The 27,009-nt window shown below is 44.8% G+C and overlaps 1 protein-coding gene across 1 annotated transcript; it reads left to right on the forward strand.

The window, feature by feature from the left end:
* The first annotated feature begins 2,055 nt into the window (after window positions 1-2,055).
* Window positions 2,056-16,648, forward strand: HTR5A (5-hydroxytryptamine receptor 5A). Its single transcript, XM_058533925.1, has 2 exons — window positions 2,056-2,972; window positions 14,750-16,648. The coding sequence occupies exons 1-2, from the start codon at window positions 2,067-2,069 to the stop codon at window positions 15,080-15,082; spliced, it is 1,239 nt and encodes a 412-aa protein (XP_058389908.1). The 5' UTR covers window positions 2,056-2,066; the 3' UTR covers window positions 15,083-16,648.
* The last annotated feature ends 10,361 nt before the right edge of the window (window positions 16,649-27,009 follow it).

A 27,009-nucleotide genomic window follows, 5' to 3' on the forward strand; every position in this document is an offset into this window, starting at 1 on the left:
AGATAAAAAAACTGAAATGTTCTGATTTTTCCTTCGTGTCTGTGTGAGAGACAAGCCAGAATATCTCAACAGAATTTGGTTCTCCTGGAAATACTCCATCGGATCTCTTCTTTGTGAGAGCATTCTGTTCAGTTTTTAACTTTATGACACTCCAATTTCCACAAAATATCCTCAGTTATCCCTGGCTTGGTTCCTTATAGACAGCTGCTCACTTAACTATCAGTACAGACAGCTGTGCCATGCAGTGCCATGGGGGACACAATTGTAAGCCCAGGATGCCTTTCAAGGTCTGTATCAAGAGATACCACCATCAATGCTGCCTCGTGGTTATGCAGCTCATCCACTCCTCCAAGTCGTGGGCCCCTGAAACTGAATGCCGGATTGTTCAGAGCATTTTTTTTCCCAGTGAAAGAGGATTCATAGTTTACATCTCATTCCAATTGGTTCCATGACTCCAAAAAGGTGATGTGCTCTAAATAAGCACAATTCTTCCCCTTGACTAGAGCCACACAGAGCAGCACTGCACATAGGCAGCCACCATCAGCTGTTTTTAAGGAGAGTTTGGTGAAGCAGCTCTGTAGATAATCTTGTATTTAACGAATAAACTTCTCATCAAGATTTCCTAACAGCATCTTCTCCTCTGGGTCCAGTAGAGGAGTTTCTCTCTTCACAGTGCATTCTCCTGATGCTTGTTTTACTCTGTTAGAAACTGAATCTTACAACAAAACATATTTCTCATTTTAAAATAGCTAAAAAGCTTCTGACCAAATCTGTGGCCAACCACTTGCAAATGTACAGGATTTCATGATACCCATTTTATGCACTTTAAAAAAAAAAAAAGCTTAATGCCAAATTATTTTCCTTTCTGTCATCTCATTTTCATTAATTTATTTTATCTTGCTATATTATGTGTCTCTTTGTGAAGTGCTTTAAATCATAACTTCCGGGTAGGAGCTTTTGATATTTTCTCAATTACTATGGATGTGTGCATAGTTAAATACGTGTGGGGAAAGAGTTAAATGTACCCCTCTTTTCATGTGAGATGGAGCTTTTATAATATCTTCTATCCAACTTTTCCCCTCACAAGAAGCAAATTTAGTATAGCCCACTGAAGAAGCTGTGCAGCTTCTCTGTGATTCCGAGGAAAGAGTTTAAACGTCCTAGCTCCAATATCTCAGCCACCTCTCGGAACAGCAGCAACTGCTCTCTTGCCTTTTCTCCTTAAAAGAAAACAGCCCTTTAAGGGAAGCGCTGGGTGTTGTGTAAGAAGGAAACCAGCCTTCTGGAGAAGAAAAGCCAGAGAAATCATCTTTAACTCTTAACTAGGCACACATGTACGAAAGGCAAGACCCATGGGAAGCTAAGAACCCGCTCAAGGCATCCCGATTACCGCTAGAAAGACGTGGTAGGGGGTAGCTAGAGGAACATTTCAAGGAAAGTTCATTGGTAATCTTGTTCCACGCGAGGAACTCTTTTCAGCACCATGGACAGCACCAAGCGTAGCGCCGCGCTCCGGCGGGGAGGCAGCAGCACCAGGGACAGCGCCAGCGCCGCGCGCTCGCAGCCGGGAGGCGGGGAGAGGCGGCCTTGTCAGCTGATGCCTTACGTAGGCTGGATCCCCAGTTTGATAAGACAGGTCTGGGTGGGCGCGCCAGCATTCGGTCTTCGGAGCCGCAGCCCCAGACGGCGTGGGGCGGAGGAGGGGGAATAGCAGAAGGCAGGTCCCAGAAAGCAAGTCCCTGCTTGGCTTGCCCAGCAAGGAGTTGACGCTGCAGCCCGCTGTCTGGAGACAGGCAACGCGGAGAGAACTACTCTGACGCCCCAGCCCCTCTCCTGGCACCCACACGCTCTGGGGCCGCCCAGCTTCTCCCCGACTTGGGAGATGCTCGGCTCTGGGTGACCAGACTGCCGTCTCCGCCAGGCGAAGAGCCTAGGCATATGACAGCTTAGGCGGGCCCTGGCTGCCAGACGCAGCGCCTGCCTTGGCTTTCCCAGCCTCTGAGGTTTTCAGACTTGTCTCGGCTTGCAGCCCAGCGCCTTCCTCCCCGCTACACCATCTCCCACGGATGCTCACTGGCAGGAGGTTGGGGCCAGGTTCACAGGCACTCCCCAGAAACCCCTCCACTGGCCAGAGGCTGCAAACATCCGGAGTGGCTCTGGGCGCAGCGGCCACGCTAGGTCCTTCTGAACGCCCCCTCGGCGCGCAGCCTGGTCCGGTCTCCTTACCAGAGATGGATTCACCTGTGAACCTCACCTACTCTTCCCTCTCCACACCCGCCCCTTTGGAGTCCAACCGCAGCCTCGGCACAGAAGACCCGCGCCCCAGCCCTCCCCTCCTCTCCGTCTTCGGCGTGCTCATTCTGACCTTGCTGGGCTTTCTGGTAGCAGCGACGTTCGCCTGGAACCTGCTGGTGCTGGCGACCATTCTCCGTGTGCGCACCTTCCACCGCGTTCCGCACAACCTGGTGGCGTCCATGGCCATCTCGGACGTGCTGGTGGCCGCTCTGGTCATGCCACTGAGCCTGGTGCATGAGCTGTCGGGGCGCCGCTGGCAGCTGGGCCGGCGGCTGTGCCAACTGTGGATCGCCTGCGACGTGCTCTGCTGCACGGCCAGCATCTGGAACGTGACGGCCATCGCGCTGGACCGCTACTGGTCCATCACCCGCCACCTGGAATACACGCTGCACACCCGCAAGCGCGTCTCCAACGCGATGATCGCGCTCACCTGGGCTCTCTCCGCGGTCATCTCTCTAACCCCGCTGCTCTTCGGCTGGGGGGAGACCTATTCTGAGGGCAGCGAGGAGTGCCAGGTGAGCCGCGAGCCCTCCTACACAGTGTTCTCCACCGTGGGCGCCTTCTACCTGCCACTCTGCGTGGTGCTCTTCGTGTACTGGAAGATCTACAAGGCCGCCAAGTTCCGCGTGGGCTCCAGGAAGACCAACAGCGTCTCACCCTTATCCGAAGCTGTGGAGGTGGGTGTTACAGCGATCCTTAAAAATACTTTACTGGCATTTGTGCAGGCTTTATTCCCAGCACACCTCCCCCCAAATTTGTAGAAAGGGGAACTTTTACGTTTTGGGGTGGGGGGCTGTGGTGGGGAGTAAAGGGGTAGACTGAGAGACAGAAAGAAAGCATCAGAGAATCAGAGACTTACTTTGCTCTGACATGCTCAGTATCACAGAGCTAGTAATATCCTTTACCATCTCTGATGGATTATTTCCTTATACACAAAACGATGGGTTCGGACTGCATAATTCCACACAGTCCCACTTGGCTGGAAAATTCTGTGGCTCTATAACATCCTTTAGAATGTCTGAAGATGTTGGTGTCTGGGCTGCACTAGATAAACTTGCAGCTTCCTGCACTCAGAGTGGGGGTGTTCAAGGAGGAGGGAAGGGAGGGATGGTAATGTGGCTTGGCAGGAAGACCGCCATCCATCAGGCAAAGCAGGTTAATGTTTCAAACCCAGTCTATTTTTTTCCTTGCAAATTAAAGCAACTACTTTTGCAAAATATGGTATCTCCTGGCTTACTAACTGCTGTTTTGCAGCATCCTCCTGTTCTGATGCAAGATTAAAGATGTTGTTTACACCTGTCTCAGAGCCTGCACGTGTTATCTGCTTCCATTGCCTTGTGCTACTTTCTGGGTCTAGCCCCACAGCCTCATCAGGCTGTATGTGCAGCTGTATGTCCACTTGTTTGCCTTCCTGAACGTGAGTAAAGCTACAGGAGGAAATTAAAAATCTAAGGTAGACAATTCCGCAGCTCTTTACACGTGGCATTTAGCGTACGACAACCGCTTCAGCGAAAGTGAGGGCTTTTTTCTCCTCTTCTCTCTCCCAGACGCTCCTGCTTTTTGTTAGCTCTTAATATCTGACCCTGCGATTCAAGATTCGGGAACTATATGAGAACTGAATCCATTGGCTGTGTAGACTGCACTCCCCCAATTCATTGCCAAGGATGATCCCTTGAACTTAATTCACATATGTAAGTTAGATCAGAAACCTACACAGCCACCCTTTTCTGTTATTGGCTCTGAGACAACAAAGTAAATTCAATTCAGCATACTGAGCACATACTATGGGCTTGTGCAAGGGGTGAAAAAGACATCACCTTTGCCTAGTGAGGGAGATAGACACCTACTGTGAGCTCTGTATAAGACTGTGTTTTCTAGAGTTGGTACCTAATGCCAACCATAACCAGACAATCCAAACCAGACAAATTTAAAGGGACCTGGGGTGTAGGTAGGGGAGGAAGGGGAGGGCATCATTCTAGAAGAAAGAAGGGAAAGGGGGTCAGAGAGTACCTGTCCTTTTATCTAGAACAATGGTCTCAACTAGGGGTGATTTTGTCCCCCAGGGAACATTCGGAATGTCTGGAGACATGTCTGATTATCAAGAATTGCAGGGAGGGTGCTAATGGCATCTAGCTTGCAGAGTCCTGGGATGCTGCTAAACATTGTACAATGCACAGGACAGCCCCCCACAGCAAAGAATTATTCAGACCAAAATGTCAATAGTGCCAAATTTGGGAAGCTCTGATTGTTAGATTTCTAAACTGAGCAACAAGTGCTGATGGGTAAGAGTGCCACCAAAGTGCCTGGAGCTTCCACATGTGCGAGCATTGCCCCAGTTCCAGGTCAGGAACCAGAGGACCTGCCACCTTCAAGGGCCCACCTTCCATGGATCCCGTTCTGCCAGGTTGCTTATCCAGGTAAATGCACTTCACGGTCAATACCAAACACACTTTAAAAGGGAAAAGCAGGGCCGGCCCCTGGCTTAGCGGTTAGGTGTGTGCGCTCCACTGCTGGAGGCCTGGGTTCGGATCCCGGGCGTACACCGACACACCGCTTCTCCAGCCATGCTGAGGCCGCGTCCCACATACAGCAACTAGAAGGATGTGCAGCTATGACATACAACTATCTACTGGGGCTTTGGGGGAAAAAATAAATAAAATAAAAAACAAAAAACTTAAAAAAAAAAGGGAAAAGCAATTACAGTTCTGTCTCTGAGGGGCTCTCACTGTTCTGATTTGGAGGTAGCAGAAGCAAAGCATTGTGACATCTTTGTGCTTTTATATATTTTTTTGCACTATTTCATTTTCTCTCTCTTTTTCTGCCAGATAACTTTCGAAAATAGTCCCTTGGCTTTGCAAGGCCTCTAAGTGATCCAGGGGTCTGCATGTAATATGAGACTGTCTATGTCCTCATGTTACTGTGAAGGGTTAATTACAAACCTGATTTCCTGATTTCTCCATGGTAGCAGGTGTCAAAGTTTCTAAATACAGTTCTACTGCCAGCTAGCTGTGTTACCTAGGGAAACACAACACTTCTTCCCGGTTTCTTTATCTGCTGAGTTTTATTCAAATGTATACTGAAAGCCTAACCTATGTCAGATGCTGAGATGGGAACTGCAACACAAGAGAGAGAGGACTTAACCTTGTTAGAGGATGACGAGACCACTACTAAAGATCTGAAGTAAAAAGACAAAGCTGCATTTATTGCTTACTGGAGTGCGGGAGAGCCATGCTAGTCAGGCACAATCTCTCTGAGCAGAGCAGAATGCTGCTCTTAGATGGCATTTTAGTGAAGCCTGGAGTTCAGGGACGGTAGCCTCTCTGCAGTGTAGGTGGGTTGACATCACCTGTATGAGCAGCTCTGTTGATTGGTCGCCACTCCAATGGGAGTTTGTTAGAATGAGTCCATCCCTGGTTGCCTGACTTTCAGCAGTGAGGGACTGACACTGATAGGTTGGTTTGCAAAAGCAAGTCCATCGAGATGAATTGTCCCTCATCAACAGAGTAAGTTTAAGACTGGTTCTTGGGTACAGACACTCAGCTTGTGCTAAGTTTGTGGGAACACTTAGCTCTCAGCCCCCACTCTTGGTCCTCATTCAGCCAAAGCTTCAAGAGAGACCATCAAGGATTGTCCAGGTCTTCACCACTGTTGTTGGTTCTCCTTGAAGATGAAATTTCACCTGTGGAGGTCTGATGTTCAGATTCACTTCAATCAATATGATTTTAAATCATTTGTTGTGACAGTACTGTGCAGAAGCATTTAAAGTTCTGGACCACAGACATTGAACAACTCTGAGACAAACAAGTATAACTAGAAGCATTATAATAAGAGACTGGAAGGTCTCCCCAGTTATGACCCAAGATTTTTCAGTCCTGATCAAGAAAGCAGGTCCCAAATATTCCCTGTGTCTATCTGAAATGACGAGGTTGCCTTTTCTTTTAGCTTAAAAACAGATTGTTTTGCCTTACCTGTATTGTTAATCCAGGTGCAACAGAAAGTGTAAGCTATGGGGGAGACACCTCCCACGTTGGCCAAGAGAAAACCTAAGGTGATTCTATTAGGCAGGACTGCTTGGGTTACTATATTTAAACTGGTTTGTTGTGCCCCCAGCACTTAGGCTGTATAATTTACTATGTCAGCCAAGGTAGCCATTATTTACTATGTCAACCATTTTTTAAAAAATGAATACCTTGAGTTGTCTAACTCCTATCGATGGGATCACTGGCCTCAGGAATCTCTCCTGAAAGAGGTTTACCCCTTTGGACTCTTTGTAAAGAGATATTTAGTCCTTGGAATGGCCTAACTAATGGCCCTACTGAATAGTCAACTTTGGTTCTGGAATGACATTAGAAAGCCTGATTTAAGCACAGGATAAAGAACCCAGGAGCTGTACAAGAGCTGTGATCAACTTCAGCAAAGTTGTAGGTATATTGTCTGGGAGTATTGTCAGGATGGTCACTCCTTCATGTGGTCATCTTGTTCCAAGATTCTTGATTTAGCATTCAACATCCATGCTTCTGCTTCTGGACATTTCTCTGTAGCACCTCAATTTAGGATTATTTCAGATAGCATCAAGGCATCAAGTAATTCATATTTGTTGTTCAGTTTTAAAGAATACCTGAAGAAGATGTTTCGATAGAAAGTTAAAGAAATAAATTACTTGGAAACATACCAATTAGTAGTTTATATGCCTTCTTGTCTATTGTAGCAATTTTATATGCCCTAGAAAGGGCCACAGTTCAGTCATTGAACAATTTGGCTTTTGTTAAGAAATTGGATTTTATAAGAGGGACTGGACTACTTCTTGCATATATTGTAAATCAAATCTTCTATTGTCCTTTTTATTTTTAATATAATACCCATCAACAAACAATAGTAAGTTGGAATTTGGTACTAGGGCATAAAGTTCTGTTTGGTGCAAAGACACTTCTTCAATTTCAGAAACACAATCATAAGATTTTCCTTCATTGGCTAAGGAATATACAGTGCTAGATTAGGAGTGTCAGACTAGCGGGTAGTAATAGGAGAAGGAGAAAATGACAATGAATTATAATTAATCAACTAGTTGAAAAATGTTGGGTGGTTTTGGTTAGCAACGAGAATTTACTATTTATGGTAACATAAGATTTAAAGGCTTAATATAAGCTCTGAAGATGTGTTAGCTAATTTAACTGATGTCTGTAATTTCTCCAAAGCAAGGAAGTAAAGCCTTGATTACTGAATTAAGAGGTGGGCTTCAATAGGCAAGAGCTATGATTGGTGCCATGTTTTCTAGTTAACCCACCTGGAACACAGCCAGAATTTTCAAATTTGTACAAAAAGGCAGATTCATGATAACATAGGAAGAATCAATCTGGACTCTTATGCATTCTACTCCAATTAATCTTTCCGTCTGTGTTATCTTTTGTCCATGAGGACTCTGGGACCATTGCTATTTCTTTAGTAATGCCTTGAATTATATACAGTGTAGGTATTTTCCTGTGCAGATAAGCTATAATCCAATTATGTATAAGGGCTGCAGTATATTTCATCTGGAAGCAGATCCTACCTGTTAAATTTGTAGGTATGTTACAGAAACTAAAGAAGTATTCTTCTGGTAATGATCCTGAAATACCAGTTACAAGTTGGCACACAGGATTGTTAAAGATTTTCACTGCTTGAATTTTTCTGTTAAAGTTTACTTTCCCTCAAGCCTTTTAAAATTTCCTATGTAGCCAAGGATTTGTCTCATGATCTTTCACCATCTGCTATAACCAATCACTTTTTTAAAGAAACTTTTTTCTCTGTTTTTAATTTTTTTAAATTTGTTAAAAGTCAATTAGCTTGTTTCATTTTCAGACAATTTTACAGTTTTAGGCTGAAGGATCTGTTGTTCTCTAATGGTGGGGATGATGGTAGTTGTAGTGATACCAGTATAAGCAAGAAAGCTATACTGTTGCACTTCTATGATTATAGACAATTCCCCTTGGAAGTTTAGAAGGACGGAAATTGTTGGGTGATAGTATCTCGCTTGGAGTGACTTCACTGGACAGATTTTAGATAGTTGTCATTTTGAGTTGACATTGATTCTTTCAAGGATTCTTCTGCTGGCAATATTTACAGGGGTCCTTATCTAGGCTCCCAAATCTTTGAAAACAGAGGTCCTTTGGGATGTTTTATCTAGAGAGCTATATCTTGTATTGATTTCTGGCTTATTTACTTTCTAAGGATATCTGGAACTGTCTAGCCTCATACTGGCTATTTTCTAAATTGGCAATTTCACATTTCATTTTATTTTTTCTTATTAAATTCCCTAATTCAGGTTTAAGCCCATTTACAGAAAGACAGGACAAGCCTCTATACTTAGCCATTGAGTTTACACCAGAATACTGTTGGAAAGTTTTCTGAAATCTGTTTTCTACCTTCATTTAGTTTACAATTTTGAATCTACTCAATCTCTTCTTTACGTAAAGGCTTCTGAAATTGCTTTATGTAACATATTCTATGTTTTTATATTTTAAATTTTCACATCTGGTTTATGTAACTCTTCTCTTTTTTATCCTTATACTTTTAAACATTTTTCCCCATCCGATGGAAATTTCAATTAATTTAACTAGTTGGTACAGATATGCATCCCAGGACAAGAGAATTTTGTTTAATACTCTAACAAAATTCTAAATTCTGTAACCATTTTTTGCCCTTCTCCCTGAAGTTTAGGAAAATTCTTAATTATGGCCTTTAACTTAGCTCTAGACCAGAGTTTAAATGAATTCTAGATATTTGCCTTCTTGTCTGGTAATTTTACCATATAATTTTGTTTTTCCCGAGACAACCCTGAAGACAGGATAATTCATGTAGGAGGTCAGGTCAAGCTGAACAGAAATATGCAAGCTATAGCTATGCAAGTCGGTAGCTTTTGAAAGGTTACAAAATCTTTGAGACTATCTTAGAGTTAGAATTTTAAGGCATTAGCATACCAGTTAAAGAAGCTGACTGCTAACTGTTTGAGGCTTATATCCTAATTTTTCTAGATCTTCTCTTAAATTTGTTAATTTATTGATTTTGACTTGTCAGAAGTTCCTCATTAAGTAAAAAAAAAATTTTTGGCATTTGTCAAGAAAAGAGCAAGAGTTAGGATTACAGTGCAATTTAAAACAGGAAATAGAAATTCCTAAACGAAAAGGTTGAGATTGATGTAGACAAACCATGATACACAAGAAGAGGCCACCCCGTCTGGCCAACAGTTTGCGCCTGTGAACAATGTCTCAGGACTCCCAACCAGAGGCTAAGAAGGGGTGATGTGATCACCAACCCAACAACCACTGAGCTGGAAGACGAACTAAACCAGGTGACATTCTTCCACAAATTGACAAGACAGGGAGCATCCTCACATAATTTTTGTAAAGGACCCAAAGCAAAGTTTGATCAATTGTTGTTTCACAAATGGGGCACCAGTCTGACAGTCCTCAGATAATTAGCCCTTAGGTCTGGCTTGGGATGGATTAGAAACTTATCAAGCCTATGCCTTATAGAAAAATCCTTTTTACATTCAACGGGAAAAAGGCTGTCCAAGACAAAACAAAACCTATGAAACAAGACTTTGCCAACAACAGCAAAAGCAAAGCAAGCAGCAGTAGAATTAGTAGGTTAATGACAGAGAAATATTTACCACATGGTCTAGTAGCCTTACCCAGAGATCTGAGTCAGTTACCAAATTTTGTGCCTCTCAGTCAAAGGTCTAGTTACTTGATACAAAGGCCTAAGCCTAATGACCTTATACAAGACACTCTCTGTTACAAATCCTAGGATAACAGAATACATAAAGCAAGAAGAGCCCAGCAGAGCTGGTCGGAACTCAAATAGTTGTTGAGACTCATGCACTTGGCTTCAGATCCAAAGGGAACTCGAGTTAGGGGCCCAGTGAAGGCACCTGTGGTCCAAGCATCCTGGGATAGGTCTTCAAAGTGATCTCAGTGGACTCTCCAGAACTGTCCAAGGATGATACAACCACACATAGCATCTGAAATAAAAAGATAAAGCCAAATGTACTGCTTACTATAGTAAGAGAAATCTGTACACTTGTCAGGCACCGTCTCCCCGAGCAGAGGAGAACACTGATCATCCATGGGGATTGAGGACAGCATGGAGTTCAGGGACTGGAGGACATTCAGAGGAGCAGTGAGGTGACATCCCTCATAAAGTGGGGTTACTCGGTGAGACTGCTATCAGTTGATTGGTGCTCAGAGGTGTGTTTGTTGGGCCGAGTCCTACCTAATTGGCTGACTGTCAGAAGTGAGGGCTGACACCAATTCGTTGGTTTGTGAGTGTATATTCACAGAGCTGCATTGTCCTTGATCAACTGAAGAGGTTTAAACAAGTAACAAGGCTCCTGTTACCAGAGTTACAGAACAATCAGTCTTTTCTTAAGTTTGCAGGAACATTTTTATTCTTCTTTCTTAATGTGTAAGGCCATTTCTAGCTTGAACATCCTGATTCATCCATCCATCTCCCATTCTGACAATGGCCTGGTCTAACCTGCAAATTGCCTGAAACAACGTTTCCAAGGTAAAAGTCTTCATCCCTTAACTTCGGTACCCACAAGTGATGGTAATCTATCGCTTATTTGTGGTATTAATAGGGAGGTGAAGCAGAATGGTTAGAGGAAATAAAAGAACATGCCAGATTTATGATTAACTAGTAAATAGTTATTTAGCACGAAACCATTTTAGAAGAATGAGAAGTCTAACACATAGGTACATGTCCCCCAAAGAACTCATTTATTAGGAGAGATAATGCTAATTGGTCACTTAGAAAATGTTTATATGTGAATCTTAAATAGTGAGGTATGTGCTATAAATGATATAGCATTACAAAGAATATTAGGAAAAGTCTAATTTGGCTTGGATGTGCACTTTTTTTTACCCTACTACCTCTCTGTCTGTGAATCTACTAATAAGCATGTTGAGTAATTGATAGAGTAGTTAATAGAGTGTATTCTCCAGACTTGATTAAGTGGTTTATTGCAATCATTGATTAGCAGAGTGCAAAGAGCTAAGCAGTCCATAAGTCAGACAACCACAGGGCGAGCGACCAAATCTACCATTTAAAAACATGAGAAACTGGAAACTCCTCAAACAACAAAGATCCCCTCCCAGCTGGAGCCTCTGCTGTCCCAGAGGAGCCACTGTAAATCAATGATGCTCTTTCTTCTGTAAAGCGAGTTGGTGTTGAATGCCCCACCAAAAAAGGGCGCAGTAGAATGATCAACATTTCGCATTAAGGTCATAGAAAATGTGATTTTCTGAGAAGCAAGGAGTTTCATGACTAACCTATAAGAAATTCCTGACTCAAAGCAAACCACAAAAAGAAAGTATTTAGAAAAAACATATTTGGGGCCACCCCATGGTGCAGCAGTTAAGTGCGCACGCTCCACTTCGGTGGCCCGGGGTTCACAGGTTCGGATCCCAGGCACGCACCTACGCACTGCTTATCAAGCCATGCTGTGGCGGCATCCCATATAAAGTAGAGGAAGATGGGCATGGATGTTAGGCCAGGGCCAGTCTTCCTCAGCAAAAAAAGGGTAGAATTGGCATTGGATGTTAGCGCAGGGCTGATCTTCCTCACACAAAAAAATATATTAAAAAAAGAAAAAAACATTTAATTTGAATTCAAAGTAGAATCCTGAGAGGTGGAAGAAGACCACATAGAACATTAAAAGAATTGTTAAAAAATGAATTTAGAATCTTTGGTGGAAAGGAGCCCTATGGATGCGGGCTCCCCAGCGGCCACACTGAGAACCCAGTGAATACAATGCTTGTAGGTGCACATTTAGCTGCAACACCCCATTCATGTGAGAGAAATCATCCTCAGGATAAACTTATGAATAAAATAAAGGAGAAATCTTTAAGAGTACACTTTACTCAATGTTAGAACTATCACACGGTGGAAAATTCTTGCAGATACAGTGAATGTGTGCTATATTTGGGTATAGCTCATCCTTCATAAGAACCTAGCAAAATTATACTGAAAGAATCCAAGGTTTTATAGTACAACTGCCAAATGCCCACACAAGCAGGCCTTCACTTAGGGCACTAAACATTCCTTTAGAGGGACCACAATTTGGAGTGATGGGTTTCCATAAAACTGTCTTATAATGCTTGGGCTCCCTTTCCTAAGACTAAGTTTTATAGAAATATTCAAATCCTACAGTTAAATGTAGGTCACACACCTGATAACAAAACAACCACAGTGATCCTGTGTCTCTCAGATGAATGAGGAGTTACTGTGCTCCACTCTAACATGGCAGCCCCTTTGGATACAGGTCAGGCCTGGATCTGAGTGTACAGCAGAGTCTCAAAAGAGGCGGATATTCTCAGTGTCAATCATTGGGAAAGAAGATGGCTCCCCAGAATGGAAACCTTGTAACTGTTTCCATTATGCAATAGAAAACTCATACAAATAGATAGAATGTGCAATATTGGGGGGTATATCTCATCCTTTATAGAAGGCTGGCCTTATGTTGATAGTCCTGTTGTGGGGCTCATCGTGTCTTGCAGCTGGAATTTGAGTATATAAAGGACTAAGCATGGGCTTCTGGAATCCATCTGAAAAGGCTATTGACCACAAGGAAGGCAGACAGGGAGTGAGCATGGGAGGGATTGGCTGGTACCCAAGAATAAGCCATATCTCAAAAGGCAGAATATCTAGTTGTCTATTGCCATATTTATTTCTACTGTTATCCCAGTGACTTGGTTAACGTCTAGTTTAAATGTTCCACCTTTCCAGCTGTGCTATAGAGAATTAAGAGGTGGTCACAAGGGAGTCACAACCCTAACTGGCCAGTGTTACCAGTGAAGAAGAGCTAAGAAGAAGGAGAATTTCTGGGGGATTTAAGAGTCAGGACCAGAATTCCCCTTCCATTGCCATCTTTGGAAAATGAGGGGAAATGGCTTCCCTGATGGCATTTTGGGATTGAGTTTTATTAAGGAAATTGGTAGGTTTTCGTTATGCTGAAAAATGAAGCTAAATATTGTGTTCGTATTTCTATAAATGAATTCCCTGCAATGCGTTCCCAGATGTGCACTAATAAAATAAGAAAGGTCACTGTGGCTCCATCTGGAGTGAGACTGGGGTACAGAAGGAGAGGTTGTCCCTTCTTATTTTAAGGGTTGTAGTTTTATGGACTGTTTGTTTCAATATTTATGATCTTCTTTTTAATTGTACAATACTTGATATTTCATGGTTTTTCAAATAAATGACAGGAAAGCTATCATACAACTTTGATAATTCTTACATCAACTAACATTATCTTAACGGTAGTGTTCCTATTTACAGTCAGTTATTCTGTACCACAGATAAGTCGGTTCCTTTTGACTCCAATCTATAGATGTAGCCACGACCTGGTTAAGTAGGTTAGATTAACGAGACAGGCTTTCTGACCTAGTCCATTGCCTAAAAGCTTGTTTTCTACTTGAGAGCGAGCTGTGTGATTCTCCTTTTCAAAGGCACTGGGGTCACAGAAGGCTAGAGTGGAGAATAATAATATTTAATGTCAACGTAGTCTTACCCACCAGTGAATGACTGAACGACCCGGAAACTCTCCTGCATGTTGATTGGATCAATTAATTTGCTAACTTAGTAAATATGCCCATTGCGATTTCTTCGTGTTTAGGCGGTCTCATCGTCAGACAATCCTTATTTCAGTCCCCAAGAATCTAAAAGAGGACTCGAACGGAGGGAAGAGCCTCCTTTCCAAGGAATTCCACTTCCTTAGAGAAGTGACCTGAAACCGGAGAGCCCGATTCTGTGGGAACCTGCCCTACGGCGGACTTGGGAGCCCCCCTGTAGAGAGAACCTAAGATTTGGAGTCTCTGTTTTCCAAAATGTGGGAGGAGGGGAGGAAGTCGGAATAAACCCAGAAAGAGATAAACGTGCTGGGGAGGGAACTGTCCCAAACAGTAACATATGTTCTGGAAGCACAGCAGTAGGAACCGTACACCAGAAGAAAAGTTCTAGAAAATTCTAGAGAGGATTTTGGAGAGGATTCACATGAACTCAGAAAGTTATAAAGATTTTGGAAAGTCAGGTCCTGAGTATACAGGTATTTAATAAGGATTTAGCACACTGTGGAGTGCTGGTGTATCTTTGTCACTCAGTTGCATATACTGCATAACCTGCTTATATCCGTTGTTCCCTGTTGAACAGACAGCAATTGAGAATCCCTCTTCATCACGTTTATTATGGATACTCCTGTTTTCCTTCCATTTCTAAGATGTAAGCAGACCTCCAGTTCTGTCACCACGTTTTCGTAGCCGAGGATGGGCCCCACAGGCTGCCAGGTGCCAGCACCCCACAGACAAGGACTTTCTCTTAAGTGGATGTGTGGGATCCAGGCATCAGTGTTCAGGTTCAGCTTAATATAGCTGGCAGGCATAAAGATGTGGCTCTTCGTGAAGCTTCTGCTCATCTTTTCCAGGTGAAGCCCTCTGATCAGCAGCCCCAGATGGTCTTCACCGTCCGCCATGCCACTGTCACCTTCCAGACGGAAGGGGACACATGGAGGGAACAGAAAGAGCAGAAAGCCGCCCTAATGGTGGGCATCCTCATTGGCGTGTTTGTGCTCTGCTGGATCCCCTTCTTTACCACGGAACTCATCAGCCCCCTCTTCTCTTGCGACATCCCCGCCATCTGGAAGAGCATCTTCCTCTGGCTTGGCTACTCCAACTCCTTCTTCAACCCCCTGATCTATACAGCTTTCAACAAGAACTACAACAGCGCCTTCAAGAACTTCTTTTCTAGGCAACACTGAGCACAAGGCCCGGGATAAGAAGGAGTTATTCCTATAACTCAGTGGAGTTTCCAATTTAATCTGTTCCCCATCCCCACCCAGCAGCCACGTGGGAGAGACAAACCCTTAAAGTTATCCAGGGTCTTCTGCAGAACTAACTAGCCTCACTCCTAGGTAGGAATGTGAGTCCACAGGCAGTTTTGGTGACCTCATTTATCTACTATTCCTCACTCTGCACCTAACAGCCACGGATTTTGCCTACATAGTGCCCTTTCCTCTCCAAAATGCACTCTAACACGGTTATCATCCTTGTCCCAGAGAAGTCAACAGGCAGATGAGAGAGAGGAGAAGACCAACATGGGCAGGTTGAGAATGGATAGAAAAGAATGAATAGGAACTCATAAAGGATCATCCAGGGGTAGGAAACCATCATTCCAGGTTTCCTGGGATAATCCCTGTTTAAAATATTCCATTCTTTGGTCCTGGTAAGTACACCCTAATAGTATTTGGCCACAAAATATTGTCTCCAAACATATTAAAGTACGTAGCCACATCTGCAACATCAGTGAATATTGGCTTTCTGGTTTTATTTATGGCAAACACACACACGGAACTATAGAGGAGGCAAATGTTCCCATTGGCTGGTTGATTCTCAAATGCAACCCATCAGCTTGGAAACAGGAACTAAAAGTCAAATCAAATAACTCCTTCCTTTTTTTTTTTTTTTTTTGTGAGGAAGCTTGGCCGTGAGCTACCATCCATTGCCAATCTTCCTCTTTTTGCTGAGGAAGAGTGGCCCTGAGCTAACATCTGTGCCCATCTTCCTCTATTTTTGCATATGGGATGCCGCCAGAGCATGGCTTGATGAGTGGTGCGGCGGTCCGTGCCCGGATCCGAACCTGTGGACCCCAGGCCACTGAAGCAGAGCACGAGAACTTAACTGTTATGCCACTGGGCTGGCCCCCCTCCTTCCATTTTGAAGCAACTGTTCACAAACGATAGAAAAATTTACTAGTTTTGTGGAATCTGTCCAACTTGCTTATTTGCTGTGAGTTTCATTTGTATGGAATTTATTCAAATATTGTTGGACAAGGACCTTTATCCTTGAATCATGAAATTGGAGTAAAACAATTGTCATGAAGTTGGTGACTTCTTAAATATAGTTTCATAACCAAGGACTATGAAGGCACATTCACCGAACACATGCACTTTTAGGAGATCGTTGACTAATTTGCTAATTGCTATTTTTTTATTGGTATGTGAATGCCTGCTATTAAGCCAACACTGGTAACTAATGAGAAAGGCAGAAATATGGTCAAATGTGACCTCGTCCTCTACAAATGTATACCCCTATATAATTGCTGAGGAAAGACAATTAAGTGATGGTGCAACCTTTAAACAATCATATAAAACCCAGGCCATTATACAAACTTTAGAAAGATCTTGGGCAATATAACTGCCTGTGGTCGGCTATGTCCCTGACTCTCTGAGTGCACGAATTAAAAAATTATGTATTATAATAATCTTTGAATTGTTATAATACACAAAAAAATCTGTATTATATTGTATACAATAAATTGTATCAATTAAGATTTCAAAAAGGAGATTTGTGTTCACTTGAGGTCTTGGTTTGAAGTTTAGTCTTGCATTTACTGCAAAGATGGTCTTTATTCAAAGAACGCGAGCAGACGAGGAAATGTTACACAGCTTGTGACGTCATGACTGATGCACTAAATGCAGACTTCTCCTTGAGGCATTGGAGCAGATTCATGGAGGAATTTACTTGGAAACAGCCTTAGATTTTCCTTCTTTCTGTATATATCACTTGAAGCGCCAAACCCACAAATATTTTAAAATACAGACTGTTCACTTACTCAAGTTACCTCCCATATTGTTAATTTGCAACCAGAGAGACCGCCCAATGCTACCACATCCAGTGTCATAATAAGAGAAGTGCTTCCAAAACCTCGTGAAGTGCCCACCACAGAGAAGGAGAGACTAGGACATGGGGACCTGGAGGTATGACGTCTGAGTCAAGGGTAGAGTTTTTAAAAGTCTGTTCTATTGGAAAGTCCATGTGAAAACGTTCATTCTACTCCATACGTTCAGTGTTTGTCTTATGGTTAAAAACAAAGAAAAGGTTTATTTCCTTCAAACTTTCAGTGCTGTGAGGTTTTAGGAAGATGCGCCACATGTGTCTAGTGGCTTGAAATACTTCTTGACTCTCCCTGGATGCTGTACACCTGTTGGAGAAAGATGTTATTATAATACTAATTTCAGTCTACTGAGGTTATTATTAATATTTTCCTTAGATAAATAAATCTCTTTACTGTTTTTATTCAATATGTATTTAACACCTCCCAGATGACACTTAAAATATACATTGTATAAAAGACACTCTACATATGCTACTGACAGCAAGAAACACTGTCTGCAAGAAGGAAGAAGTGGTAATTAATGAATTATTTTGCTTTCATTTCAATACCACGTTTTTTATGATGTGATAAGAAATATTACAAGATGCAAATGTTGATTAAGCTTGGCTGTCTAGCGTGCAATTCAAATATTTGTGAAACGCTTTCATTTACTTTTGTCTGCTAGTATTTTATCAGGTAAGCAATTAACGTGAACCATAAACAGAAAGTAACTGTTAAAAACATCAGCCCCTATTCCTTGTGCCCTGTTGTCATAACCACCTTCATTAGAAGGAGCACTTAGAGAAGGTGGGAGGATTTCTAGCAAGTCGTCTACCTAGGGTAACCTCTCCTACGCCCTCTATTTCAGCTTCTGTGGAACATGTCAGTAAAGTGACTCCACCCACTAGTGCTGATAAACGGGAGACACTTGAGATTAACTTCTATTCCACTAACACATCGATCACATAACTTTTGGCGAAGTGTGCTGTGCTGCCCTTCCCGTCTTCTGGAAATGACGGGCTTGAGATTCTCTCCGATACCTCATAATAAGCTTCTCTAAATTATCGTTCATTCTGCAGACGTGCCGCTGGAGGAAAGATGGTCCTCTGCTGCACGAGGCTGGAGCTGAGAGTGCAGACCAGTTCTGCTTTATCAGCTCCTTCCTGTCTCTCAGGCTCTGCCCTTGGGGGGCCCAGAGAGAAGGCACAACTCATTACAAGGCCTTTTACACCTCTTGACCTATCACATGGTAAGAAGGACCCTCACCACAGCTGCTGAGACCCCAAACCCACCTAACTTCTAGACCTCACACCCCACACACTTACCTAGTCATATTTTGTGCACAGAGATGGGGCCTCTGGCCATATACTGGATGTTTCTGTGAACAGGAATGAAGAGTATCAAGTGCCCCATGCCCAGACAAGCAGACCTTGAGAGTGGTGGCATTTAACACAGGTCACTTCAGTCTTCCAATTTCCATATTCTCTGCTGGAAACTGAACTTGGGAGGTGTTACAGGCTGAGTTGGGTCCCCCCAGAATTCATGTGTTGAAGTTCTAACATCTAGTGCCTCGGAATGTGACCTGTCTGGGGGATAGGGCTTTTATAAAGGTGATAAAGTGAGGTCATGAGGGTGGGCCCTAATTCAATCTGACTGATGTCCTTATGAGAAGAGATGAGGACACAGACACTCACAGAGGGGTGACCACGTGAGGACACAGGGAGAAGACGGCCATCTACATTCCAAGGAGAGAGGCCTCAGAAGGAACCGACCTTGCTAACAGCTTGATCTCAGACTTCCAGCCTCCAGGACTGTGAGAGAATAAATTTCTTTTGTTTACACTACCCATCTGCGGTGCTTTGTTACGGCAGCCCGAGCACAGTAATCCAGCGGTTTAGCCTTACTGGCGAGAGTGGCAGGTCAGATCCTACAAGCGACATTCCCGATGTGCAACAAGTCAGAGTTTCAGTGTGAGCTGAAGGAGAAGGAGGGCTGCTTCACAAAGGAGAAGGGGTCTGCTTCACAAAGGCAGACAACCTGAAGCCTCCTTTTTGGCATCAGACAGGCTACCTGTCTCTCTGCAGCGGGCGGCTTTGTCTTGACCAGGCACCTTAAGCAGGGATGGAGGTCCTGGCCCTGGATTGGAGAAGGCAGGCTGAAAAGGGTGGGGGGCAGAGGAGCAAGACGGCCAGTCCCACTTGGCTTTTCTCCTCCTCCCTGCTCCTCGACTGGGGGAGTTTCCCCCCAGACACGCATTTATTCCTACAGCTGGACTGTAGGCGCAGGCAGGAACGAGGACAGACCACGCTGATGACCACCCTGCTGGTCTAGCATCAGCAAGAACCACACCGTTAATAAACACATTCCCTTACTATTTTACAACAAAAGGGGCTGCCTTTTGATGTCACCAAATATATAGTCTTTTAGAATCTTTTTGACAGTGTACAGTTTGTCTCATGAGCTTAAATTTCTTTCTCTATTTTGGGACCAGTCCAATGTTCTGATAAGGTCAAAGATGGGAAGGATCTGGGTAATGACTCAGCTGTGCCTCGGGATATGTCTCAAGCGCGCTGGAGGAAGACCTGGCAGGTAGCTGACAGCCACATTCGAGGGACAAAAGCAAGAGCCCAGCTCCCCCATCCCATTAGTCATGGTTTTGAAGAAGGCCAACAGGTGAATATGAGAGAGAGGTGGGCCAGTGGGTTCTTAGTGTCTCTGGTAATACGGTAAAAAACAGGAGTTTGGAAATGACCCTGTCTATGTGTGTGTGTGTATGTGTGATTTACAGAGAATGTACGAGGCTGCACAATTTAACAGACAGCTAGAGGGCCCCAGGCTGTGTGAGCCTGAAACCAACCAGGAAGCAGAACGCACAGGAGCTGTCTTTACAGCAGTAGCTTCAATACCCACAACCCTGGTCTCTAACTCTGCTCTCTAACACGTACTGCTCTCTCTTCTGGGTTTTTGCACGCTCTTCTGCTTGGCTGTTTGTCCCTTCGTGCACTGATGTTTTACCCATGGAGGCTTTCGATCTGTTACGATACCTGGTGGGTATTGCAGTACTGTTCATTGTCACAGCTTTCCTAATCTTGTGAAACGCTACTTTCCCGTTGAACTTTACTATCAACTTGTCTAGCTCCAGATAAAATGTTGTCGGCCTTTTTATTAGGATTGCATTAAATGCCTAAATTAACTTGAAGACTGTCATCTTTATGATGCTGAGTCATCCTATCCTAGAACAGGGGATGCCTTTTATTGGATTTTAATCCGTTCATTCCGCACCACTCCCTAACCTAGCCACCTTGTCTCACCGCCTCTGCAGAGTCAGAGCCCAAAACCTTCAGCTGGGCTGCTCACTGGTCTTCTGGCCTCAGGACAGAGTTCTGGCTATGGTGCTGCACAAATCCTCCAGCGAGCATCTCTCTCCTGGGCGGAGCTTTCTTAATTAACACAGGTTTTCATCCTCTGCCTTAAATCTTTCCTAGAAGAAGCAGAGGAAGAAACACAGGATCTAAAACCAAGCAAACCTGTAGCCACCTTCCCTTTATTTAGAATGCCCAAGAGATGACAGGGTCCCCATCTTGGGCAGCTCTCACAGTAGGAACTAGAAGTCAAGGTTTTTCTTCAGAGTTTTCTTTTCTGTGACCAGCACTTTCCCAAATAATTTGGTGTCCTTGTCACTTTCCCTTACTGCTTTAAGGAGCATCACGCAAACACCAGTCATTCTAGGCTTTCCCAGAGTGACACAGTATAAGACAGACGCCTGTCTCTCTGAGTGGCTCCTTGCCCCAAACACCCACTGTAGAAACTTCTGTTTTTTGCCCCAAAAGATAAAGACACAAATCCTATTGGGTGAATTAAATATCATTTCCTGTCTAAGAATATGTATGTATTCCTTCTTTAATTTGAGGGCCAAATGTATCAGTCACCTTAGAAAAGAATGTTCAAATGGTAAAGGCACCCACTTTTATAACTTAGAGTTTATTTTTGCTTATAAGTCACATGAAAATAAACCACGTTTTTCATTTCCACTTAGATGATTTCCTAGAAACTGGATGTAGCTACAAATGAAGAGAATTTTGTTGCTCACGAAGTTGAGAGACAGGATCCCGCGGCCCATGGTTATTAAATGACATTCACTGTACTTTAATAATATTTGAGGAATTTCAGATCGGTTTAGAGACAGAATTTTTTCTCCTTCCTCCCTTCCTTCCTTCCTTCCTCTTTCTCTCTTTCTCTCTCTCTCCCTCCCTCCCTCCCTCCTTCCCTTCCCTTCCGTTCTCTTCCCTTTCCTCCCTCCCTTCCTTCCTTCCTTCCTTCCTTCCTTTCTTCTGAGGAAGATTGGCCCTAAGCTAACATCTGTGGCCAATCTTCCCGTTTTCTGTGTGGGTCACGGCCACAGCGTGGCTGATGAATGGTGTATCTGTGCCTGGGATCCAAACCTGAGAACCCGGGCTGCCAAAGCAGAGCACACCAACTTAACCACTGTGCCACCAGGCCGGATCCTAGAAACAGAATATATTGACAAAAAGGTTATGGTTTTTCACTCTTTAATGTAAGTCAGGCAGCTGCATTCAATGATCCAGTTAAAGGCTTCCTAAATTTAGTAAATACCACCATTGTCCTTTGTTTTGCTCACACGGTCCCTCGTTGAGGGTCATGTGAACACACTGGAGCCAATCAGAACCTAGAAACGTTTTCACTCACGTCACCTGATTCATGCCTGACCCCGATCATGTGACTTTTTGTATTTAATAATCAGAACCGATGTACATGAAGCCACACTCACTCTAGTCTGTTCATTGCAAGAGATTAGGTGTCTGAGAAAACTCGTGCTGAAGGTGCTGAAGGGGAAGGCGATTTTCAGAGGCAAAAGCTTTTAGGAATTAAGGTTTAGCTTTTTAGTAGACAGAAAGAAAGTTCTACCACCAGTTTTGTGAGTTATTGCAATGATAGGTGTTAATAACATAAAAAATTCTCAAATCGTTCCTGAATGTCCTGTACAGCAGCTGTGAATCTCAACTGCCTTTCACACTTAGCAGTTATTTCAAGAGCTGTGACAGGCAGGGAAGGCTGGCAGAAGCAGTCTGAGCTAAGCCCTAGGGAGCTGCAGCATGCTTGCATCTGCTCCCCGCGCTCCTCCCTCTGCGCCCGCTCCTCCCTCTGCGCCCGCTCCTCCCTCTGCGCCCGCTCCTTCCTCTGCGCCCGCTCCTCTACTGGATTAGAGACGAATACCCTCCAGTCAGAGAGCTGATCAGGAAAAGTCTCCTAACTCCTTCCCAGGAACTGGACCAGTGCAGACTTTCCAGTGTCCTTATTCTTCCCTTGCTTGATGCTGTCAAGTGGTCAAGTCTCTCATTTCTATGAAGCCAGTGACTTTCAGGCTCTGACGAACCTTAAGCTCACCTTTCTGGAGCCCTGGCTGATGTCTTTTTCTCCCCCTACATTCTGATGATCTTTGCTTTTCTTTCTACAGTGACATTACGCAGCCACACCCTCACTTGAGGTGGCAGGGACTTTTAAAAACACTTGGAGGGCTTGTGAATCCTGAGTCATGATTACAATTGATGAATCTCTTTGAGGCAGAACTAGTCTGACTTCAGAGCTGAGCCTTCAGTAACTGTGAGCTGAAGAACCCGAGCAGCTGGAGCTAGTGTGACATCTTAAAACAAACCCAATGGCTACGCACCGCAGATGTCTCTATCAAGGAGTGAGACTTTGCTTCACTCCCAAAAGATCTCTCGTTATTGCAGCTTACTGTTAAAGGGAGCCTCTGAAGTTTGTCTCCATCCCATCAGTTAGGAGGCAGTGCTCCCCTGGTGGTGGCAGGTATTTCAATACTTAGTGCTTGCAAAGGGAACCACAGAGGGCATAAAGGGCCACACCAAGTTCCATCAGTGCTCCACATGTGGGCCAGGAAGGCAAAGGCTGCCCCAATGGGCCTGGGGTGAGCTGTGCTGTCCAAGAACTAGGCGTGGAAGGAGCAGGGCTGCGGCAGGTCCCTAACTCCCCGCCGCGCGGCCCTGCCTCCTCATGCCCTCACACAGGGTGAGCCTTTCAAAATGGGCACTTCTCTTTCAAATGTGGCGAGTTCCCTGACGAGCAGTGTTGTGAGTTCAGTCACGTCCCCTCAAAAGACGTATTGAAGTCCTAAGTACACTCCTCTTTAAAGGGGGGATGGCCGTTCGGCTGCTACTGAGTTCTTGTTACAGCTGGACACCTGACCCATGAAGGCCCTGTGACTCTGGCCCATGAAGGCCCTGTGACTCTGGCCCATGAAGGCCCTGTGACTCTGGCCCATGAAGGCCCTGTGACTCTGGCCCATGAAGGCCCTGTGACTCTGACCCATGAAGGCCCTGTGACTCTGGCCCGGGGTCCCTGTGAGACTAGGGTTGGTGGGTGGTCAGTGCAGACCTGGCCTGTAACAAGGAGGGAGCCCAGCCGTCCTTCTTGATGGAACAGGGACAGCGTGTTTGCAGGACGACCGGCACGCCCCGCGTCATCTCGGTTTTGCAAGAAGGGATGACAGCTGCCCCGTTGGGCCAACATGGCTCAGCCTTTATTCCTGAACCTGGCCCAGTCAGCTGACGCAGGCTGCCCAGGGTTGACTGCGACCTCAGGAGCTAAGGAGGGCCCTGGACTTGCTCTGACTGCGTTCCTGGCTGCTGGGCAGTGAGTCCTCCTTGAGGGGGTCTGCGGCTGTGTCCACAGCAGCCAGGGGCTGGCTTGCTGTGGAACGTGGGTGCTGAGCAAGGAGTCAGAGGGCCACCAGTAACAGCTGAAAACGAGACCCTCGCAGAGGCCCTCTGCTCAAAGGAGGTCCCGATGGAGGCAGACCCACCAGGAGAGGGCCTGGGCTATTCTGGCGTCTATGGCTGGTGCCGTGACTTTCTCCTGGGTTTATCTACGGGACAGTTAAAAGTTTCCTATGCTTATGTGAACTGCATAAGAATTCATGGCAAAAGAAAGTGACTGCTGAAAGGAAAGTGAATCATGGCCCGAGAAAGCTGGAGCTCTGTTGAGCCAGGAGCTGTGAAAGGGGCACTTCAGTAACCATGCTTTTGGCTACAAATAACAACACTCAAACGTTGACTTAATACTGAGGAAAGTATAGGATCTCTCAACACAAATGTGAAAGGAGGTTGGGCCTCGGGCACGAGAATCCCGGTTTCATTCCTTCCATCCACGGAGAGAGAAGAAAATCAGCCCCTCTTTGAGAAAGGAGAGCATGACTCAGAAACACAGCCCTTCCTTGAGGAGGGGTCGCCTTCAGTTAAGGTGAGGCGGTGAGGCAAGTAACTCGGCCCTGGAAGTATTTGGAGTCTGTGTTTACGCTGTGGAAGAGGCTAAATTTACAACCCAGTGAACCAAACAAAACTCTGGAGAGATGACCACTCAGTTTGGGACAAAGGCCTCAAGACGTATTAATGCAGCGACAGTCCAGTCTGTGCCACCAGACGGCTTTTCTGGTTTCCTCTATTTGATGTAAAAACAGGATTTCCGGTTATTTTACTATGGAACACATGTACTGTTTAGTTTTCTATTGCTGCCGTAACAAATTACAACAAACTCGGTGGCTTAAAACAATACAAATTTATGTGGTTACCAGAGGCGGGGGTGGGGATGGGGGGGGCGGGGTGTGTGTGTGTGCATAATGGGTGAAGGGGGTAAGAAACTACAAACTTCCAGTTATAAAATAAACAGGTCCTGGGGATGTGATATGCAGCATGGTGATATAGTTAATACTGTATTGAATATTTGAAAGTTGCTAAGAGAGTTGGTCTTAAAAGTTCTCATAGCAAGAAAAAAAAATTTTGTACATGTGTGTGGTAAGGATGTTAACTAGATTTATTGTGGGGATCGTTTCACAATATACACAAATATCAAATTATTGTGCTGTATACCTGAAACGAATATAATGTTATCTGTCAGTTATACCTCAATTTAAAAAACCCCACAAATGTATGATTTTACAGTTCTGGAGGTCAGAAGGCCAGCATGGGCCTCACTAGAGGAAAATCAAGGTTTCTGCAGGCTGCATTCCTTTCTGCAGGCTCTAGGGGACAATCCCTTTCTGGCATTTTCCAGCTTCTAGAAGCCACCCACATTCCTCGGCCCTTCCTCCATCTCCAAAGCCAGCAATGGACATCTGTCTGACCTTCCCTAGTCACATCTCCCTCTGACTCTCTTCTTCTGCCTCCCTCTTCCACAGTTAAGGATCCACTGATTACACTGGGCCCAAACAGAGAATCCAGGATGAGCTCCCCACCTGCTGATTGACGACCTTAATTCCATCCACAACCTTACTTTTCCCTCGCTGTATACGGAGCATATTCACAGGTTCTGGAGATCAGGAGCTGCACATCTTTGGGAGACCATTATTCTGCCTACCACATTTATCCACTCAACTGCAAATCTTTACTTGTGAAGACATCGAGATTTGTGAGATATGTTTTAAATAATTGTGGAAAATCATGAGGATTTATAAAAGTACTTGCCCACTCCAGATGTAATGGAACTTGAAGCAAATTTACCAAGTGTTATCCCCTCTTCCTCAACCTGAATCTTTCCATTCTCCAACACTGTACCAGTTTCTGTGACTTCTGGTGTTTGAAATAGTGGTGATTCTGCTGTCTCCCCTCCTCAGTGGTTAAGTAAGCAAGCTTCGGCCCTTCTCTAAGGCTGGGATACAAAGTTGAACTTGGTTCTTTTACACATTCTCAGTCTGTGCTTAACCCTGAAACTGCTTCCCCTTGAGATGCCAAGATGGCTGCAGCAACCCCAAGAGTCACATCACATCATAGCACCTTTGGAAGTGAGAAAAACTTTCCCCAAGGCTCCTCCCACTGCCCAGCCCACTTCCCTTGATTGGCCAGATGGCGATCGCGTGCCTATCACTAAGCCAACTACTATCACAAGAACTATGGTTATCATGCCTGGCTTGACCAATCATCTCCCACACTGAGACAAGAGCTTGGCTGCCATGAATTTTTGGGACGTGATCCCAGGAGCCACAATTGATGGAGGAGAAATGAGACTGGGCAGGGAGACAGCCCTAAAAAGGGTACATTAATGAGCAGGTTACCCATGTGGGCAAACGGATTTGTTTCTCTGGGGACCCTCTGGGGAACTGTGGCAGAATGTGCCTCAAAATTAAACCCAATACGAGACAGGGAAGTTGGGATCATTGTCCATGACTGTCCCTCAGGGTTCACGGCAACCTGAGCATTATATGCTGACCCCTCCCCTGGGGGATGAAAGCAGGCAGAGCAGTGAGAGATGCAGACTTCAGCGGGGAAGCTGCAGGTGTGCCCCTGGACTGTGGACTGCAGCTTGAGGTGGACGCAGGTGGGCAGGGACGTGGGCAGGGCACTAGCCCAGTCACCTGAAGTGCCGGTAAAGGACGGTCTGGCCTCAGGCCAAGCAAACCTGCCTAGGATCAATGTCTACTCCTGGGACCACTTCTGGAAAGCACTTTACAGTCCCAAAGCCGTCATGGTCAATGTCCAAGGAGCAGAATGTGGGATTTAACACGTGGCTTAGTGGACAGAGAGGCCAGACTGGATTCCTTTAGACGTCAACGGGGTAATTTCTGCTCAGGAGGTGCTGGCTGTAGCATCTCCCAGTGTGATGGAGAGTGCCTGGATTACCTGAAATGTGATGATGTAAATCCTCCTTGCCACTGGTCGTGACCCCTCTGCACTGACCACGCTGGGCCGCTGGGCCTGAGGGCTTCCATCAGGGGCGGAAGAAGCCGAAATGTTGAGAATTCATCCTTTGGGGACAGCTTGAGGGAATTTTGACTCTGGCCTTGGAAGATAATGAAGCCTCGATGCTTAGAGAGAACTTCCCCCAAAGGCTTGGATTGGGAAAGGAAGCCAGAGCTTTGCTTGTTTATCCAAATAGAAAAAGAGAAGCCATTAAAAAACCCCACAATTTCACCCTGAAGTCAACTGTGGATGAATTTGAGGGGAGCATGAAGCGAAGAATACACTTAATACAAAGTTTTATCTGACCCACAGTCCCCAACCT

Source organism: Diceros bicornis, chromosome 3, assembly GCF_020826845.1.
Source record: "Diceros bicornis minor isolate mBicDic1 chromosome 3, mDicBic1.mat.cur, whole genome shotgun sequence".
NCBI lineage: Eukaryota > Metazoa > Chordata > Mammalia > Perissodactyla > Rhinocerotidae > Diceros > Diceros bicornis.